Source organism: Macrobrachium nipponense, chromosome 11 (assembly GCF_015104395.2).
Source record: "Macrobrachium nipponense isolate FS-2020 chromosome 11, ASM1510439v2, whole genome shotgun sequence".
In the NCBI taxonomy this organism is placed as follows: Eukaryota; Metazoa; Arthropoda; class Malacostraca; order Decapoda; family Palaemonidae; genus Macrobrachium; species Macrobrachium nipponense.
The window spans coordinates 102,756,302-102,775,368 of record NC_061087.1 but is presented as its reverse complement, the minus strand read 5'-3'; the positions used below and the strand labels follow the sequence as shown (position 1 = coordinate 102,775,368).

The following is a 19,067-nucleotide window of genomic DNA, read 5'->3' as shown; positions in this document are numbered from 1 at the left end:
AGATCTCCACGATCTCATAAGGTCATTTGAGACTTCAAAGTCGAAGGAACGGTCCCTCCGAACTGGAACCTAGACGTGGTCCTCAAGTTTCTTTCATTTGAAAGATTCGAACCTCCTCATCTGGCTTCGTTTTCGAGACATCACCAGAAAATGCCTATTCCTATTATCTTTAGCTACGGCAAAGAGAGTTAGTGAATTACATGCTCTGCAAGATAAAGTAGGTTTCAAGGAGACTCAGCTATTTGCTCGTTTAAGCGACTGTTTTTAGCTAAGAATGAGAATCCCTCGAATCCCTTGGCCTAAGTCATTTGAAGTCAAAGGCATATCGAGTCTCGTAGGAAGAGAAGCAGAAAGATCTCTATGCCCTGTAAGAGCTCTAAAGTTTTACATTCAGAGAAAGCATCAGATGGAGGCTCTAGACAAGGTCTTTGGTGCGCGGTAAAAGACCCACAAGACTGATGTCCAAGAATGCGCTGGCATTCTTTGTGAGGAACGTCATTACAGACGCGCATAAGGTGGCTGTTCTGACGAACAGTTACGACTGTTGAAAGTTAAAGCTCATGAAGTGAGAGCAGTAGCGACGTCTCTCTCGTTTCATAAGAATATGTCGCTTAAAAACATCATAGATACGACAATTTTGGAGATGCAACTCAGTATTTGCATCTCATTACTTGAAAGACGTTCGTGTGACATATGAGAAGTGTTTTTCTCTAGGTCCGTTCGTATCGGCGGATACGATTCTGGGTACGGGAGCCGACACCAATCCTTAAAAGTATATACTTTCTTCTTTTTAGATATGGTCTGGAGTCTCTTCGAACAATGGAGGACTTGGTTTAGCACGGGCGGCCGTCTATGTTGTTCAGTAAGAGAATCTTGTCATATCTAATTAGATGAGTATAATTTTTTTTTTTTTTTTTTTTTTTTAGAAATTATGTATGTGTGCGTAGTGGTTTTGAGTTACGGTTGTTGTGACAAGTTCGGGGATAACTCTGAACAATCCTTAGTTCTAACATATGGTTAGGATCAGGTGGTCGGGATTGGTTGTGTGCTCCTTCATAAGGTGTATTGTCATATAAGTGGATCAGCACCCATTGACAAAGTCCTTTCAGGCTCTGCCGAGTAAGCGGATAAGACCCCATCGGCAGACCCACAAGAACTCTTGGCCATAGATCATATATCTCGCTAAAGTTTTCTTGAGGTGATGCAGAACTACTGGGCAAACACCCACGAAGTCTACCACCTGTCAGGTAGGAACCAAGGTTTTATTTATACCTACAACATATGTTGTTTTACCTGTCTATTCCATATAGTAGCTGTCTCTTACCCTCCACCGGAAAGGTGCCCAATCAGCTATGTATATATCTGACAGGTAAGTTGATTGTATGAAAATGATATTGTTATGTTACAATAAAGTTTCATACATACTTACCTGGCAGATATATACAATTAAAGGCCCACCCAGCCTCCCCGCAGGAGACAGGTGGAAGAGAGAAAATATGATAGAAAACGGGGATGGTTCCTAGTCCTGCCGCCCAGGGCAGGCCGGTAGATCACCTGACCTACCTGTAGCGAGTGGCGCGAAATTTGAATTTCTGTCGGGGACGACGGAGTCTTAGCTATGTATATATCTGCCAGGTAAGTATGTATGAAACTTTATTGTAACATAACAATATCATTTTTAATAGGTTTTCAATATTATGAAATAATTTCAAGGAAAACTTCCAGTTAATATAGTCTAAAATCAATAGTTTCATGGGAATATTCTGTGTTGAGAACCTGGGGTTGCTATATAACTAAAGATCAAGAAAAATTCCCTCACCAGTCACTTTATCTCTGCAGATTTATGGCTGCTAGTTTCTTATAACACTTATTAACGTATAAGTTCTCTTTCAACATTTTAAACTCTATTAAAAACTACATCATAATTACTGGATGACATTATCTTTCCTTTCGAAATTTTGTACTCGGACTTTTATCACCTGATCTTCATCTTTCATCAGGAAGGATTAGATTCCATGGGCTCTGGTGGCAAAAATAACATGGGGAAACTCCAGATGGAGATGATGGCGCTGAATAAAGAAATCTCTGCAAGAATGCTGGATCTAAACGTGAGTCTAATTTCGATCCTTTGTCGAAAGTATTTCAAGAAGGGAAGATTTTTCCATAGAAAGTATTGCCTTTAATCTTTAAAAGTTTACGTACTTTACATCAAATGAGGAGTTATTTTCACCTGGCAGGTAATATTCAAGCTTTTTTGGGGGCGTCTAGTTCTCTTGTCATAATTGTCAGGAGGGGCCAGCTCTGGTGGTCAGAAGGCCCCTTTATGAACCGATATGTTAAAAAAAGTTATTTTTTGTAAATGTTTGCTACGTTTGACGTTTAAATAAGTGTATTAAAAAAACGTTTAAATAAGTGTATGCTAAAAACTTTCTTTTATAGATTAATATGCAACTTTATGAGTTTTATTTTATCGGCCTGTAGATCACCAAGCGTCAGTGTCTGTCAACTCTGTAGCCGGTACTCGCAACAAGATTACACGAGTCACCCACTCAATGTAGGATTTTTCTTTGATGCTAACCTAACCAAGTAATAGAAAACGACATAGCCATGTATAACATATCTTTGTAAATGCAAACTTTACCATAGTTTTTTTAGTTGTTATACGTGATTGAATGATATTATACATTATAGAACGAAGATTATTTATTAACTGACAAATATATAAATGTATATAGCTGCGTTCATAAGAAAAATAGACACTTTTAATGTCTTTTCAGAAATATTTTTCCAGACAGCTTTTGCCCTTTTGCCAATCTTGGCTTACTTGGGGTGTAAGCCTACAAACTAGTTGTAGTTGTTGTTGTTGTGGTTGGGGGTGCTGTAGAACCCTATGGAAAAGCCTAAAAAGGTATGAGAAAGGAGTTTCGCGTTGAGGAACAGATACAGGAATTTTAGGATAGGATATTTATGATTTATTTACCAGAATGAAAATTTAAAAAAATAATGTGCTTGTTAAATAGTACAGAACAATTATTTCTAATAAAATATAGCGTATTTATTTTAATTTTCGTTGGTGAAACAACGCTCTATTTGACCTTAGACATTAGAACACGCCCCGAGTAAGCTGGAGGTCGGATCACGCCTTGTTATATAGCAAGAGAAAACATGCTTCTCTTTATGTGATCATTATGAAGTTTCACTATTTCTCAAAACTTGCCTTTTGAGGTTGTATATATGATATAATGAATTTTGAATATGATATATATATATATATATATATATATAATATATATATATATATATATATATATATATATAATATATAATATATATATTACTAGGAAAATATTTGAACCCTAGCTTTATGTTATAGGTTAGGTTGGAAATGAATTGGTTAGTTTTGATCTTATACAAATTACAAGAACGTTTTCTGTCGAATTGCGAGTTTCCATACCTAAATGTATCAACCTATCAACCTCGAAACATGAACAGGTTTTTTTTCGGTTTCTTTTAGGATAGATCAGTATTGACCAGTTTTTTTTTTTTTTTTTTTTTTTTTTTTTTTTTTTTTTTTTTTTTTTTTTTTTTTTTTTTTTTTGTAAAGTTCCTTCGGTGATTCGCCACTTAAGAAATAAAGTGGGGATTCTGTCACTAGTAGATAATTCAATCACCGCCACTTAAGAAATAAAGTGGGGATTATGTCACTAGTAGATAATTCAATGTGGTGATTCTGTTACTAGGTAATAATTGTCGCAATGTCGTGAGACCTCATTCTACTCACTCACTCTTTTCAGAAACAATACAACGATCTCTGCAACTCCGTCCTTTCTCTGAATGCAAAACTGCAGAATGCCATTTATGAAGGCGATTATTTTGAGGGCGTTAGCAGAGAAATTGTCCAGTTCAAACGCCATTCTTCCTATGCATTCCAGGTAACCCTAATTTGCTAAGTTAAAAAGCCCAGTTCTGTTGTAGACTATTTCTGGGTCGATTAAATCCTGTAATTGTAAACATAACATCTTAGAATCCAGATTTAGCATTGTTGACACTTAAATTACCACTAAAGTAAAAGCTACTTCTATGACTAATACTGTTTTAAATCATCATCATCATCATCATCATCATCATCATCATCATCATCATCATCATCATCATCATCATCATCATCATCATCATCATCATCATCATCATCATCTTCATCTTCTTCTTCTTCTTCTTCTTCTTCTTCTTCTTCTTCTTCTTCTTCTTCTTCTTCTTCTTCTTCTTCTTCTTCTTCTAAGTATCCACTGGTCATTGACCTGAAATTCAAGCTTCCAAAGAATATGGCGTTCATTAGAAAGAAGCAACAAAGTAATGATCAATAAAGAAGCGATCATTTATTAAAAAAAGACAAAACAAATTAATTAATCGAAAAAGTATAAATAAATGTATAAACTACAACTAAACTTATTATCAACCCTGAATGGATAAGTCAATCAAAATTCAAAAGGTCAACAGGCATAAACGATGCAGGTCTTCAGCTGAGTAAACAAATGAAAGCGGATAATTTCCAATCATTCAGAACTTGAGGCGAACCAGTTAAGAGAGAAAAGCTTTCATCAATCATAAGCAAACGTTTGGTCATTACAGTATTCATTGCGTTCCATTTACGAACATCGTTTAGAGAGGAAGTTGGAATCCGGAATCCTTCTTCTTGTTTTAAATTCACTTTGAAAGTCCTAGTGAATTATTGGAAATTTAAGATTTGAATGATGAATGGAGTGAAGATTGAAAATGAATAGAATTGGCGGAGAGAGAGAGGGAGAGATCGAACAGCCCCCACTCGAAACTGGATGTTGTAGCAAATAATTTTCTTTTATTTGAATTAAAAAAAAACTGAGCCAAGAAAACTTGAAATTGTAATGATATTGGTTGAAAGCATGGGATATAATATTTTAAAACTTGTAATAATAATAAAAGGGTGATTGCTGATGGTATTAATTTAAGTCATGGTACAATAATGACAATAAACATCACATCCGGTACTTAATTATCTTGAAGTAGACTTCCAAGAAATATATTATAGTAAAATAATGTCCGTTGAATAATCCTGTTCTTAATTATGTTGAAGTAGACTCGCAAAACATTGTAAAATGGCGGTGTTGCATAAGGAATCACTTATATTTATCTCGTGTGGTCATTGCTTGTCAATGTTTTTTTTAGATGTCGTAATTTGTCATTATCATTCACATTTTCTTTGTCTATGGAATCAAGGTATTTTTACCCCCTTTCAGACATAAACATGTTATTTGGTCATATGCTTACTCGTATAATCATTGTTTATCAGTTTTTTGTATATATCGTAATCTATGTCATGATCGTCTACAGTTTCTTTATGTCCATGGAATAGATTTTTTTTTCCTTTTTAGATATAACGTGTTATTTGGTCATATACTTCACTCGTATAGTCATTGTTCATCAATATTTTTGTATATATCGTAGTTTGTCATTATCGTCTACACTTTGTCTATGGAATCAAGGTATTTTTTACCCCCTATCAGACATAAACATGTTATTCGGTCATTGTGAGTAGGGCAGGTTGTTTTACTGTTTACTCGAACATTTTTCTGAATTCTAACATTCCCTGCCTCCTCTACGTGCAGTCCAAAATGACCCATTTGTTTATCTTCCCCGTGTACATATAGGTTTTGCAACTAACACTTCATCATCCTCCGCCTCTCGATCACTATCCTAAAGCTAAAGGGTCGGTTGCCCTGATACTTCATCTCCAACTAATTCTGCCAAAAGCATCTTCCTTCGCTAATGCCTTCTTCTCCAGATCCTTCCTCGTTTAAACACTCGACCTAATACTTCACCCCCTTCTCTACTTCCTACCCCTAATAGGTTCCATCCAAGCCACCTTTCACTCTTCCTCCATACTCATTCTTTCCACATTACCAAGCCATCTCAAGCTTAAAATATCCGGTTTGCTATTTTCAATTTGCAACGTTTCTTGCCTTCAGACGTTAGGTACTTTAGGATCGCGACTGTGGGCTTATTCCATATGACCAGGGGTTTGTTTTCTAATAATAATAATAATAATAATAATAATAATAATAATAATAATAATAATAATAATAATAATAATAGTGGGCTAGGAAACTTAATAACCCCTGTAGGCTTGTTCCATATGAATGGGGCGCTTATATCCTGAATAATAATGATAATAAATTTTAAAAAATAATAGTAATAACTCACTTCCCTTGGGCTTATTCCATATGAACAGGGGTTTGTTTTCTAATAATAATAACAATAATAATAATACTTTATTAAAAGTAATGGCTACTTCAGCAGCGTTACACTTGTAGAGATTCTTCTCTATTTTGCGACTAGCGGCTTTTTCCGTGCTACTTGAACAGGCTAGTGGAGCGCCTATAGAGGTCATGAGAAGATCTGCCACCAACAATGACACCACCGATCATGACAACTTTATGGAAGACAACGCCCCCGAACGAGGTACTCCTGCAGCCGTTGGAAATCAAAGTAGCCGTGACGTCCCACAGCGTAGCGCAACGCCCATCAACGTTACAGCGCCGCTTAGGAGGTCAAGGCGGCTGCAGGATATGCTGCAACGCAACCATCGGCTCGAAGAAAGTGGCTTGAGACCTGGCTCAGGCAACCAATGAAAACAAAGACTCACCGCCACCAGCCAATAGGAGACAAGCATGGGGCAGACCCCCTGCTGTCACCCACAGATATAACGAGGACGGACAGTCCACCCTCAGCTTCCCAGCCCGAGGATGTCTGGCAGCTCCGGACGATAGCTCGCTTTAAGAAAGAGAGAGAGAGAGAAAATTGTTAATGATTGATGACTATGGTATCATAGTTTATCTGTAAAATTCAAATATATACACCTATTTTGGCCTTGTATTTGACCATGACCTCTACAGGCGCTCTACTAGCCTGTTTAAGTAGCACGGAAAAAGCCGCTATTCGCAAAATAGAGAAGAATCTCTACAAGTGTAACGCTGCTGAAGTAGCCATTACTTTTAATAAAGTATGCTTGAGAGAGGGCCTGCTTCCTAAGTACAATAATAATAATAATACTTTTGGCTAAGAAACTTGATAACCCCTGTGTCTTGTTCCATATGAATGGGTATTTATCTCCCTAATAATAAGTAATAATAATAATAATATAATAAAAATAATAAATAATAATAATAACAATAAAATTCTAACTAACTTCCTTGCAGAGCAAAGGCGACACATTCGTCATTGTGAGCTGGGAAACTCCTATCTGTGACTCGACTTTATACCGATTCAATCCGACGACCTCACGCCTGGAGGAATTTTTGATATTGGATTCTGGTTACGCACACCAGTGGCTGTATGTGGAGAGCAACAAATCTGTAAGTATATAATATTTGGAATAAAACTTCAGTTCAGCTCATAAAAGAAGGTTGAAAACTTCAACTGAAGTTTCGTTTGATATATGTTATTTGATCTGATTGATTGAATGGAATATTTTTCAACAATAGGTTGTCTCATAATGTTTTTGACAAACTGATTCAGGACAAGAAGCAAAATTCATGCCAGTGCATGTGTTCATAACTCTCTCTCTCTCTCTCTCTCTCTCTCTCTCTCTCTCTCTCTCTCTCTCTCTCTCTCTTCTCTCTTTTATTGTTGCCAGTTTAATTTAAATGAAACTCGGTTCTCTCTCTCTCTCTCTCTCTCTCTCCTCTCTCTCTTCATCTCTCTCTCTCTCTCTCTCTCTTTTATTGTTGCCAGTTTTAAAATGAAACTGTTCTCTCTCTCTCTCTCTCTCTCTCTCTCTCTCTCTCTCTCTCTCTCTCTCTCTCTCTCAACAAATAAATCACCTGCCAACAAGAAAGGAAAATACTTTAGACCTAGTATTTGTGAACGAGATGAATTATGTTAAAGAAATAATAGTTTATAATGCGAGTATTTCAGACCATAATGTCATAGAATTAATAGTCCATTCCAAAGCAAGTGAAAACACAGATAAGCAAGAAATGAAAAGTGGGAAGGATATGGAAAATACAACTTGTACAGTAAAAATATAAAATGGTCAGAAATAAATGAAGAATTAAACAAAGATTGGGATAACATTTTCGTAAGTGATGACTTAAGGGTAAATACGGAGATATTATATAAAATATTAGAGAAAATAGTGGATAAATATATACCCAGTCATGCATACCAAGAGACCGAAGGATCTTGTTCCAGGAAATCAAAGTGGAAAAAAGGTCTTGCAAAAGAAAAAAATGCATGGAAAGTTATAGAACTAAAAAGTAAAATAGAAAATCCAGAACAAAAGATTATACAATCAAAATAAAATATAAAACGGGACTTGGAAGAAAAAACCCTAATAAATATCAAGCAAAACCCCAAACTATTATACTCATGCGCGAAAAAGATGAATAAAAGAATAATAGAAATAGGCCCTCTAAGAATTGAAGGGAGATTAACGAATGAAAAAAAGGAAATTTGCAACATATTGGCAGAACGATATAAGAGAGAATTCACCCCTAGAATAGATAATGAAGACAATGATATAGAAGTAAGGGACGAAAATAGTGAATATTTAGGTGACATAGATATTAATGAAGCTGATATTGTGCAGGCTATTAATGAAATTAAAAATGGAGCTGCAGCAGGGCCTGATGGAGTTCCTGCTATTTTGTTAAAGAAAATAGTTCATTCTATCGCAAAGCCACTTGCAATATTATTAAGACAAAGTGTAGATACAGGCAAGATTTATGATGAGCACAAATTAGCATATATTACCCCTACTTTCAAAAGTGGATCAAGACTAGAGGCAAGTAATTATAGGCCTGTGAGTCTAACATCACATATTATGAAAGTGTATGAAAGGGTAATGAAGAAAAATATTATGAACATTTAATAAAAAATAATTTGTTTAATATAGGACAACATGGTTTCGTACCCGGAAAAAGTACACAAACCCAACTGTTAGTCCACCGTGAGAACATATTCAAAAATATGAAAAGCGGAAATGAAACAGATGTGGTTTATCTAGACTTTGCAAAAGCTTTTGACAAGGTAGACCATAATATATTAGCGAAGAAAATTAGAAAACACAATATCGTGGATAAAGTAGGAAGATGGTTAAAAGACTTTATACACAACAGAAAACAGATAGTTATTGCAGACGATGAGAAATCGGATGAAGCCAAGGTAATATCCGGTGTGCCACAAGGTACGGTGTTAGCTGCAATACTGTTTGTTATTATGATTGAAGACATAGACAGTAATGTTAAGGATTCGGTAGTGAGTAGTTTCGCCGATGACACAAGAATAAGTAGAGAAATTACTTGTGATGAAGATAGGAACGCTCTACAAAGAGACCTTAAAGTATATGATTGGGCAGAGGTAAATAGGATGGTATTTAACTGTGATAAATTTGAATCAATAAATTATGGAGACAGAGGGAAAGCTATATGCATATAGGACCTAATAATGAGACAATCACAAATAAGGAAGCAGTTAAAGACCTTGGTGTGATGATGAATAGGAACATGTTATGCAATGATCAAAAAGCAATTCTATTGGCAAAATGTAAAGCAAAAATGGTTATGTTGTTACGGCACTTCAAAACAAGAAAAGCTGAACACATGATTATGCTTTATAAAACATGTTCGTAGTCCACTTGAATACTGCAATATGATATGGTACCCACACTATCAAAAGGATATTGCACAAATAGAGAGTGTACAAAGGTCCTTTACAGCTAGAATAGAAGAAGTTAAGGACCTTGACTACTGGGAAAGACTACAATCCTTAAAATTATATAGTCTAGAAAGGAGAAGAGAATGCTACATGATAATTCAGGCATGGAAACAGATAGAAGGAATAGCAGGAAACATCATGGAACTAAAAATATCAGAAAGAGCAAGCAGAGGTAGATTAATAGTGCCCAAAACTATACAGGAAAAATAAGGAAAGCACACAGGAAATTAATCCACTACGCACCAGCATCGATAATGCAGCGTCTATTCAATGCGTTGCCAGCTCATCTGAGGAATATATCAGGAGTGAGCGTAGATGTGTTTAAGAATAAGCTCAACAAATATCTAAACTGCATCCCAGACCATCCAAGATTGGAAGATGCAAAATATACCGGAAGATGTACTAGCAACTCTCTGGTAGACATTAGAGGTGCCTCACACTGAGGGACCTGGGGCAACCCGAACAAAATGTAAGGTCTGTAAGGTAAGGTCTCTCTCTCTCTCTCTCTCTCTCTCTCTCTCTCTCTCTCTCTCTCTCTCTCTCTCTCTTTTATGGTTGCCAGTTTAAAATGAAACTCGGATCTCTCTCTCTCTCTCTCTCTCTCTCTCTCTCTCTCTCTCTCTCTCTCTCTCTCTCTCTCTCTCTTTTAACTTTTTATTTTGTTGCTAGTGAAAAGGCAACTCTCTCTCTCTCTTCTCTCTCTTCTCTCTCTCCTTCTCTCTCTCTCTCTCTCGCATCCTCTTCTCTCTCGACCTTTTATTTTGTTGCCAGTTTTTAAAATGAAATCAAAACACTTCACCTCTTCTCCTCTCTCCTCCTCTCTCTCTCTCTCTCTCTCTCATCCCTTTATTGTGGGCAGTTTAAAATGAAACAACTGCTCTCTCTCTCTTCTAACCTTTTATTGTTTGCCAGTTTAAAATGAAACACTCTCTCTCTCTCTCTCTCTCTCTCTCTCTCTCTCTCTCTCTCCCTTTTATTGTTGGCAGTTTAAAATGAAACCTCTCTCTCTCTCTCTCTCTCTCTCTCTCTCTCTCTCTCTCTCTCTCTCTCTCTCTCTCTCTCTCTCTCTCTCTCTCTTATTTTATTGTTTGGCAGTTTAAAATGAAACTTCTCTCTCTCTCTCTCTCTCTCTCTCTCTCTCTCTCTCTCTCTCTCTCGTCTCCTCTCTCTCTCTCAACTTTTTTATTTTGTTGCTAGTGAAAAGGCAACTCTCTCTCTCTCTCTCTCTCTCTCTTCTCTCTCTCTCTCTCTCTCTCTCTCTCTCTCTCCCTTTTATATTATTGCAAGTGTAAAAACCACCTCACTTCAGGTCATTTTGAAATTAGGCGAAGCATCAAGAGTGGTCTTTCCTCCTTGAAATAAACCTTAACCACTTTTTTCGCTTTAGATATAATTCAGAACCAACATCGAACCCATTTTTGGGCGGATTTTATATTTCCGAAAGTTTACAAGGTTTTGTTGCTCGGCGGTTCACATGATTTAAAACAGGTGTTGACCTGACCTTTTGTCTTTTTATTTATTTTTTTTTAAAGTCAGGAAATTTAAGTTCTTTAAGTGAGGACCTGTCCCTTTTGCTTTTTCATAAAGTGGCCTTTTTTATGCAATTAAAATCTCTGTAATATAAGAGAGAGAGTTTGAGCGTAGTCTCCCGAATTTCTGACTAAGGTATACTTTGATTTTGTGCATTATGCTGGGGGTTAGTGGTGAGTGAGGTGGCACTGGTAGTTGACGGTAAGTCTGAAAACTTGAGGATTCTGTAGCCTTGGAACTCGAGAGAGAGAGAGAGAGAGAGAGAGAGAGAGAGAGAGAGAGAGAGAGAGAGAGAGAGAGAGAGAGCGTATCTTAATGATTTTTAACCATATCCTTTCTTTAAATGTCCATGCAATATTTTTTTTGAGTCTTTATTGACATTATTTCAGTGTGATAAATTTGTTGACCCATTTCATAACTTGACTTGGTCCATTGCACCCTCTTAACCCATTTTTTTTTCCAATTTCATCAATTTTCTGCTTATTTTCATTTCATGAGAAATTATTTTCCATTCCCATTACTTTCTTTCCCCACTCCTCACTTTTCCTGTTCTATTTCATACTTCTGTTTCTTATTTAATCGTTGTTCTTTTCCCATATGGTCACTTTTCTAGTTTAAACCAGTTTTCTCTTTCGATTTCACTGCTATTGATTTCCCGTTTCTTCATTGTTCCTTTCTGATTTATTCGCTTGTTCCATTTGATCATTTCTTTGTTTTTCTCTTTCCGTTTTTCTTCCTTCCCTATTTCATCGCATCTCTCTCTCATGACAGAAGTTCCTCATAATGGCAGCTTCAACTCGAGACAACAACTGCGCCAGGAAGAGGAGCACTGTTTGGACCTGGAATGAGAATCTTGGAATAAGGGTCAGTTTGTTCCTGTTCTTGTTTTTTGTTTTATTAAGATGGCACTATAATAGCAGAGCACGGGCTCTTGCTCGTAAGAGCTGCTCATAAAAAAAACTGATAGATCTCTCCTCATATATTTCTTTAACATGCAGCATATCAAGTGGAGTCAAATGGATCTGTTTAACCAAAGAGGGTTTAGTGTCCTCTGTGCAGCTCACGTGGGGGCACTGTAGGCATCAGCAATGGGTGCTCCTAGCTGCATACACTTTTTAGCCTTTTGCTCTACCATCATTCCCATTTCCTTCTTGCAGTCTTGCTGTCCAACTCCTCTATCTATTACTCTTCAGTAAAACTCGGGTTTTCTCTTAGTTCCACATTTAGATTTTTGTAATTCGTCTCACTTACTTTCTGGATGTTTCCACCTAAAATCAGCCAATCATATGGATCGATTTAATTAAGGAAATCTTAATAACTTTAGCTCCCGCCCCTTGACATATCCCAGCGAGAAGCTCGACACCTCATATGCAATACCGCATCATTCCACCTCCTTTGTATGATGATGGGTATATTGAAGAAAATCTCCACCTCGGGTTAACCAAATGAAATATTATAGGGGGGAGGGGGAGGGAATGGTTGCTGGAGAGGCTAAGACTCATCGAGGATTTGAACTCTCAACACGAAGCCGTCTAAAGATAGCAACATCTGAGCTTTAATCCCGAGAATTTTCCGTCAGAAGGCCAATTTAAATGCATAGAGTTTCGTCTCTTCGCACGCCTCCCCCCCTCACCCGTCCCGGTCCCCTCCCCTCCTCTCTTCCTCTTCCTGTAACACCCACCCACCACCACCTTCCCTATCCTTATACTCCATCCCTCCACCCCCATACCAGTCATTACCATCATCCCCCCTCCCCAGAACAGAGTCATCTGAAACCGTCACCGACTGGCCTTATCCATCCAGTGGAGTTTATACCTTACTTTGCCCCACAAAAGTACCGTAACAATTTGTTGACGGATGCGGATAGGATTTATCAACAGCCTCGTACGGGAGACTGTAATAATACATATAGGCGCTTTGGTTACACCAGAGGACAATGAACCGGAAGTTCCTATGCATATCAATTGAGGTATTTGTCACAGATGTTTCTGTACGGAAGTAGTTTTAAGACTAATACAGTTCAGACAACACAAACCGACGTAGTTGAAATGATTGGTTCTTGATTAGTGTTCTATTTTAAATATGCAAATTAATTTCCATAGGTTCATCAAGAATTGGTCCCTGGGGAGAGGATATCGCTGAAATTCTTCGGGGAGAGCAGAGTGAAGATATTCGTTCATTCTAAGGATACCACGACCACCTACAAACTTAATCCTACCACGCAGCACTTTGAACCGTATTTGACTTCTGATGAGAAAGTTGGTGGGTAGACATTCATGGGTATTAGAGAAAAAGTTTGGTTTTTTCGAGCTTCATATTTTTGTTTTTGTTTTCCATAAACGAAATTTTTATTTTTTATCTCTATAGTTCGGAATTAAGTTTATTCGTCACCATCTTCATCATATTTAACCCTTGTTTACTATTCATATTTTTGTCTTTGTTTTCCATAAACGATATTTATTTTTTATTTTCATACTTCTGAACTGAGTTTTTCCGTCGCCATCTTCATAATATTAACTCTTGTTTCCTATTTGGAGAACTGCTATCTGGACCCCATTTTGACCAATGTTTTGGGGTCACAAGTCAGGTTTCTTTTAGTATATCAGTTAATTTGATCATTATTTCCATTCGCCATCTCTTAGGTGTCACAAATCTTTCAATGAATAGATAAGTTTTTAATCTAAAAATAATATTCAAGAACAATAGGTTAACTATTTGTAACATCCAAACTACATAGGAATGTAATAGGTTTACTATTTATAACTTCAGAACGAAATAGGAAGGTATTAGGTTTACTATATGTTATCTCAAAACTACATAGGGAAGTACTAGGTAGTTTAGTATTCGTAACCTCAAAACAATATACGAATGTCATATAGTAATTCCTCTTAACTAATGTATATTGATCTGTGACAATTTATATTTTAATATACATAGGCTTTTAATTCAATATCTTAGTTTACTCTACGTTTTACTGTTAGTAACGTAGGTGAGTAATGATACTGCCCACAACCAATGTATATTTCCTTATGGTTTTTAGTTTTATATTGACATACTTTTGATTTATTAATATTCCAGAATAATAGTCAGTATACTATTGGCAGCGCCAAAACATCTGTAAATACTATACTTTCCGTGACCAATGCATATTTTCTTGTCCTAACTGCTTTTGAATAGATGAACCGTTTAATTTAGCTATAATATTCTAGGACAATAATTGGTTTAATATTCGTAACTTCAAATCGGTGTAGCACTCTAGGCATTACTAAGGTTCTTGACAGCGTCCCTAGTTGCAACCCCATTCATTCCTTTTACTGTCCTTTTAGTCTTATTCTTTCTTCCATCTTACTGCCCCACCCATCTTCTAACCATAGTTTCATCTTGCAACTGCTTTGAGGTTTCCCTCCTGTTACGCCTTTCTAACCTCCTTTACCCTCAATTTTCATTTCTGTGCTTGAATGACCTCTTAAGCAACAGCTCATATTCTATCCAGTATTCTAACCAGGTATGATAAACTTCCCTTGACCAACATACACTTCCTTTCAAACAGACATAGCGCTGAGTTTGCTCCTCAAGGACTCCACAAGCGTCATGTTCAGATCCCATAAAGGTTACGGTAAACTGATCATCAACGGGAAGGGAGGACCCAAATTCGCCCTGGCACGCGACATCACTGACGCAGTGCTGTTCGATCAGTTTGATCGGGTTTTTGTGGCCCTCTCTGCTCTCACGGACGATCTGCGAAATCCCGTCTACGTCCTGAAGGTGAGTGCGTCTGTGGTTGCACTGAATTTTAGTGTTTGAGTTTCAGTGCATTTACCCGCAAGTTCCTCTGACGTTAATAAAAAATTTTTATAACAATAACAATAATAATGATGATGATGATGATGATGATGAAATAAATTTTAATAAATTTTGTTAATAATAATAATAATAATAATAATAATAATAATAATAATAATAATAATAATAATAATAATAATAATAATAATTAGTGATATATAAGCTAAATACAATATTTACTACTACTACTACTACTACCGCTAATAATAATAATAATAATAATAATAATAATAAAATAATAATAATAATAATAATAATAATAATAATAATAATAATAATCCCGCTAAACAGGAGGGCTACATCATTTTTTAGTTAATTTTATACGGCGTCTACTTACCATTCCTTATATGATTCTCTTCTACGTTAATATTGGGCAATAACTGGCTAATGTTCATACTTTGGTGAAAAGAAATATATGAGCAACGTGTAAGTATTGACCGTAGTCTTGATTCTCTATGCAAGATGAGGTGGTGAAATGTGGATGGATAAACCCGTTGAGTTTAACAGCAGGCTTCCGTCAGATATACTAAGGAGTTGCATATCACGGTTTTTACCTTTCGAATTTTCTCCTTTCGAGAGAATAATAATAATAATAATAATAATAATAATAATAATAATAATAATAATAATAATAATAATAATAATAATAATAATAATAATAATAATAATAATTAAGTCAAGTTAAGCAACATTGGGCTGGTCAGTCGTTGGATGGGTGACCGCTCTCCTCGGCGTTGATTCCTTGGGAAAGGATCTTTACCATAATTTCCTCAGTCTATCAGCTGTAAATGAGTACCTATCCCTGATGGGGTAGGGTCCCAGCTATGGGTTAAATAGCAAAACTCAGCAATGATGGAAAGAAATGAAGGAATAAACGACAACGACGTAAATGGAACCTCTGGCAACAGAGGAGCCTCGTCCGGCAACCAGGTATTCAACCCAATTGTAGGGGAAGACGGTCAGGTACTTGGAGGTCGTCATCCAGCAACTGATCAAAACCACGACAGTAATCAACAGCCTGAGATTGGAGCTACAGAGGCAAAAAGGAAGAAATGGACAAGAGAAGAAAATAAGGAAATATGGAGGATGCTACATCAGAAGCAACCCGACGGAGAGAGGATATAGAAGAAGATTGATCAACATCTGGAATGAGAGGAATAACACCCCCAAACAGAGCAGAGGCTGGCAGACCAAGTAAGGAACATAAAGAAAAAGAACTGGCTCTCCCCACAGAAAGAGAAGAACTGGAAAGGGAAATGTCAACACCGACAACGAATTACACGAAGACGAACTGAGAGACGATGCCACAGAAGACGACAGAGAGGATGAAGTATCAAACAACGACACACGAAGAAACACCGACGAGTAACAGAGAGGGACGGAATGGGTAGAAAAGATTAGGACAATGGGATGGGAGCCAGATACAGAGAGAACAAGATCCCCTCCATGAAAGCCTACAACACCAAGAAATTAAGGGAGAAAACAAGTGAGGTCCAATGATAATGGGCCTAATACACACCACCAGTATCACAGAAACAAATAACTTGACATATGCAGGAGCAAGATTAGTAGCAGAACTGATGGGGATTCGAACACCAACACCACCGTCACAACCAACCCAACAGAAAAAACCAAAACAGCAACCTCCTTGGAAAAGGCGCCTGGAAAAGCAAATCATGGTGATGAGATCTGACTTGAGTAAACTGAAAGAGATGCAGAAAAAAGGCTAAGAAGCAAGAAAACAAGGGAGGAACTCAACGAGAAATACAAAGTACAGAGAGGGGACTAAACAAACACAATAGAAGATGTAAAACAGAGGCTTAAGGCCAAAGCACACAAGATCCAACGGTACATGAACAGGAATAAGGGATACCAACAGAACAAACTATTCGGAACCAACCAGAAAAGACTATACAGCCAACTAAGAAGAGAACAACCACCCAGAAAATTCCTGAAGCCGACCAAGTAAGAGACTCTGGGAAAACATATGGGAGCAATCCGGTATCACACAACAAACATGCAAACATGGCTCCTAGGAAGTCAAGGAAGAAGAAACAGGTGGGAGAATAAAAACAAACAAAGATTCACGACATCACGACAGACACAGTCAGACACCCAACTAAAGAAAATGCCAAACTGGAAAGCCCCAGGTCCCGATGAAGTCCATGGATACTGGCTCAAAAACTTCAAGGCCCTACCCCAACCCCGAATAGCAGAACAACTCCAGCATTGTATCTCAAATCACCAAGCACCCAAATGGATGACCACAGGAAGAACATCCTTAGTACAAAAGACAAGAGTAAGGGAAATATAAGCCAGTAACTACAGGCCTATCACCTGCCTACCATAATGTGGAAGTTACTAACAGGTATCATCAGTGAAAGGCTATACAACTACCTAGAGGAGACAAACACCATCCCCCACCAACAGAAAGGCTGCAGAAGGAAGTGTAGGGGCACAAAAGACAGCTCCTGATAGACAAAAATGGTAATGAAGAACAGTAGGAGAAGGAAAACCAACCTAAGCATGGCATGGATAGACTATAAGAAAGCCTTCGACATGATACCACACATGGCTAATAGAATGCCTGAAAATATATGGGGCAGAGGAAAATACCATCAGCTTCCTCAAAAAATACAATGTTGCAACTGGAATACAATACTTACAAGCTCAGGAATAAGACTAGCAGAGGTTAATATCAGGAGAGGGGATCTTCCAGGCGACTCACTGTTCCCCACTCACTACTCTTCGTAGTAGCCATGATTTCCCATGACAAAAGTACTACAGAAGATGGATGCCGGTACCAACTCAATAAAAGAGGCGAACAAAATCAACCATCTGATGTTCATGGACGACATCAAGCTGTATGGTAAGAGCATCAAAAAAGGAAATAGATACCCTAATCCAGACTGTAAGGATTGTATCTGGGGACATCAGGATGGAGTTTGGAATAGAAAAAATGCGCCTTAGTCAACTTAACAAAAAAGGCAAAGTAACGAGAACTGAAGGGATAAAGCTACCAGATGGGAGCAACATCAAACACATAGATGAGACAGGATACAAATACCTGGGAATAATGGAAGGAGGAGATATAAAACACCAAGAGATGAAGGACACGATCAGGAAAGAATATATGCAGAGACTCAAGGCGATACTCAAGTCAAAACTCAACGCCGGAAATATGATAAAAGCCATAAAACACATGGGCAGTGCCAGTAATCAGATACAGCGCAGGAATGTGGAATGGACGAAGGCAGAAACTCCGCAGCATAGATCAGAAAACCAGGAAACAAATGACAATACACAAAGCACTACACCCAAGAGCAAATACGGACAGACAGCTATACCATAACACGAAAGGAAGGAGAGAGGACTACTAAGTATAGAGGACTGTGTCAACATCGAAAACAGAGCGTGGGGCAATATCTGAAAACCAGTGAAGACGAGTGGCTAAAGAGTGCATGGGAAGAAGGACTAATAAAAGTAGACGAAGACAGACCCCGAAATATACAGAGACAGGAGAAAGACAGAAAGAACAGAGGACTGGCACAACAAAACCAATGCACGGACAATACATGAGACAGACTAAAGAACTAGCCAGCGATGACAATTGGCAATGGCTACAGAGGGGAGAGCTAAAGAAGGAAACGAATGAAGGATGATAACGCGGCACAAGATCAGGCCCTAAGAACCAGATATGTTCAAAGTACGATAGACGGAAATAACATCTCTCCCATATGTAGGAAGTGCAATACGAAAAATGAAACCATACCACATAGCAAGTGAATGCCCGGCACTTGCACAGAACCAGTACAAAAAGAGGCATGATTCAGTGGCAAAAGCCCTCCACTGGAGCCTGTGCAAGAAACATCAGCTACCTTGCAGTAATAAGTGGTACGAGCACACCAACCTGAAGGAGTGATAGAAAAACGATCAGGCAAAGA

At 37.6% G+C, this 19,067-nt stretch overlaps 1 protein-coding gene across 1 annotated transcript in view; it reads left to right on the top strand.

The window, feature by feature from the left end:
- Positions 1-19,067, top strand: part of LOC135209656 (uncharacterized) — a 54,493-nt gene that overhangs the window by 32,818 nt on the left and 2,608 nt on the right. Inside the window, 6 exon segments of the mRNA XM_064242387.1 lie at positions 2,001-2,108; positions 3,795-3,932; positions 7,233-7,388; positions 12,052-12,144; positions 13,383-13,542; positions 14,831-15,045. Of these exon segments, the coding sequence (XP_064098457.1) occupies positions 2,001-2,108; positions 3,795-3,932; positions 7,233-7,388; positions 12,052-12,144; positions 13,383-13,542; positions 14,831-15,045 (870 nt within the window).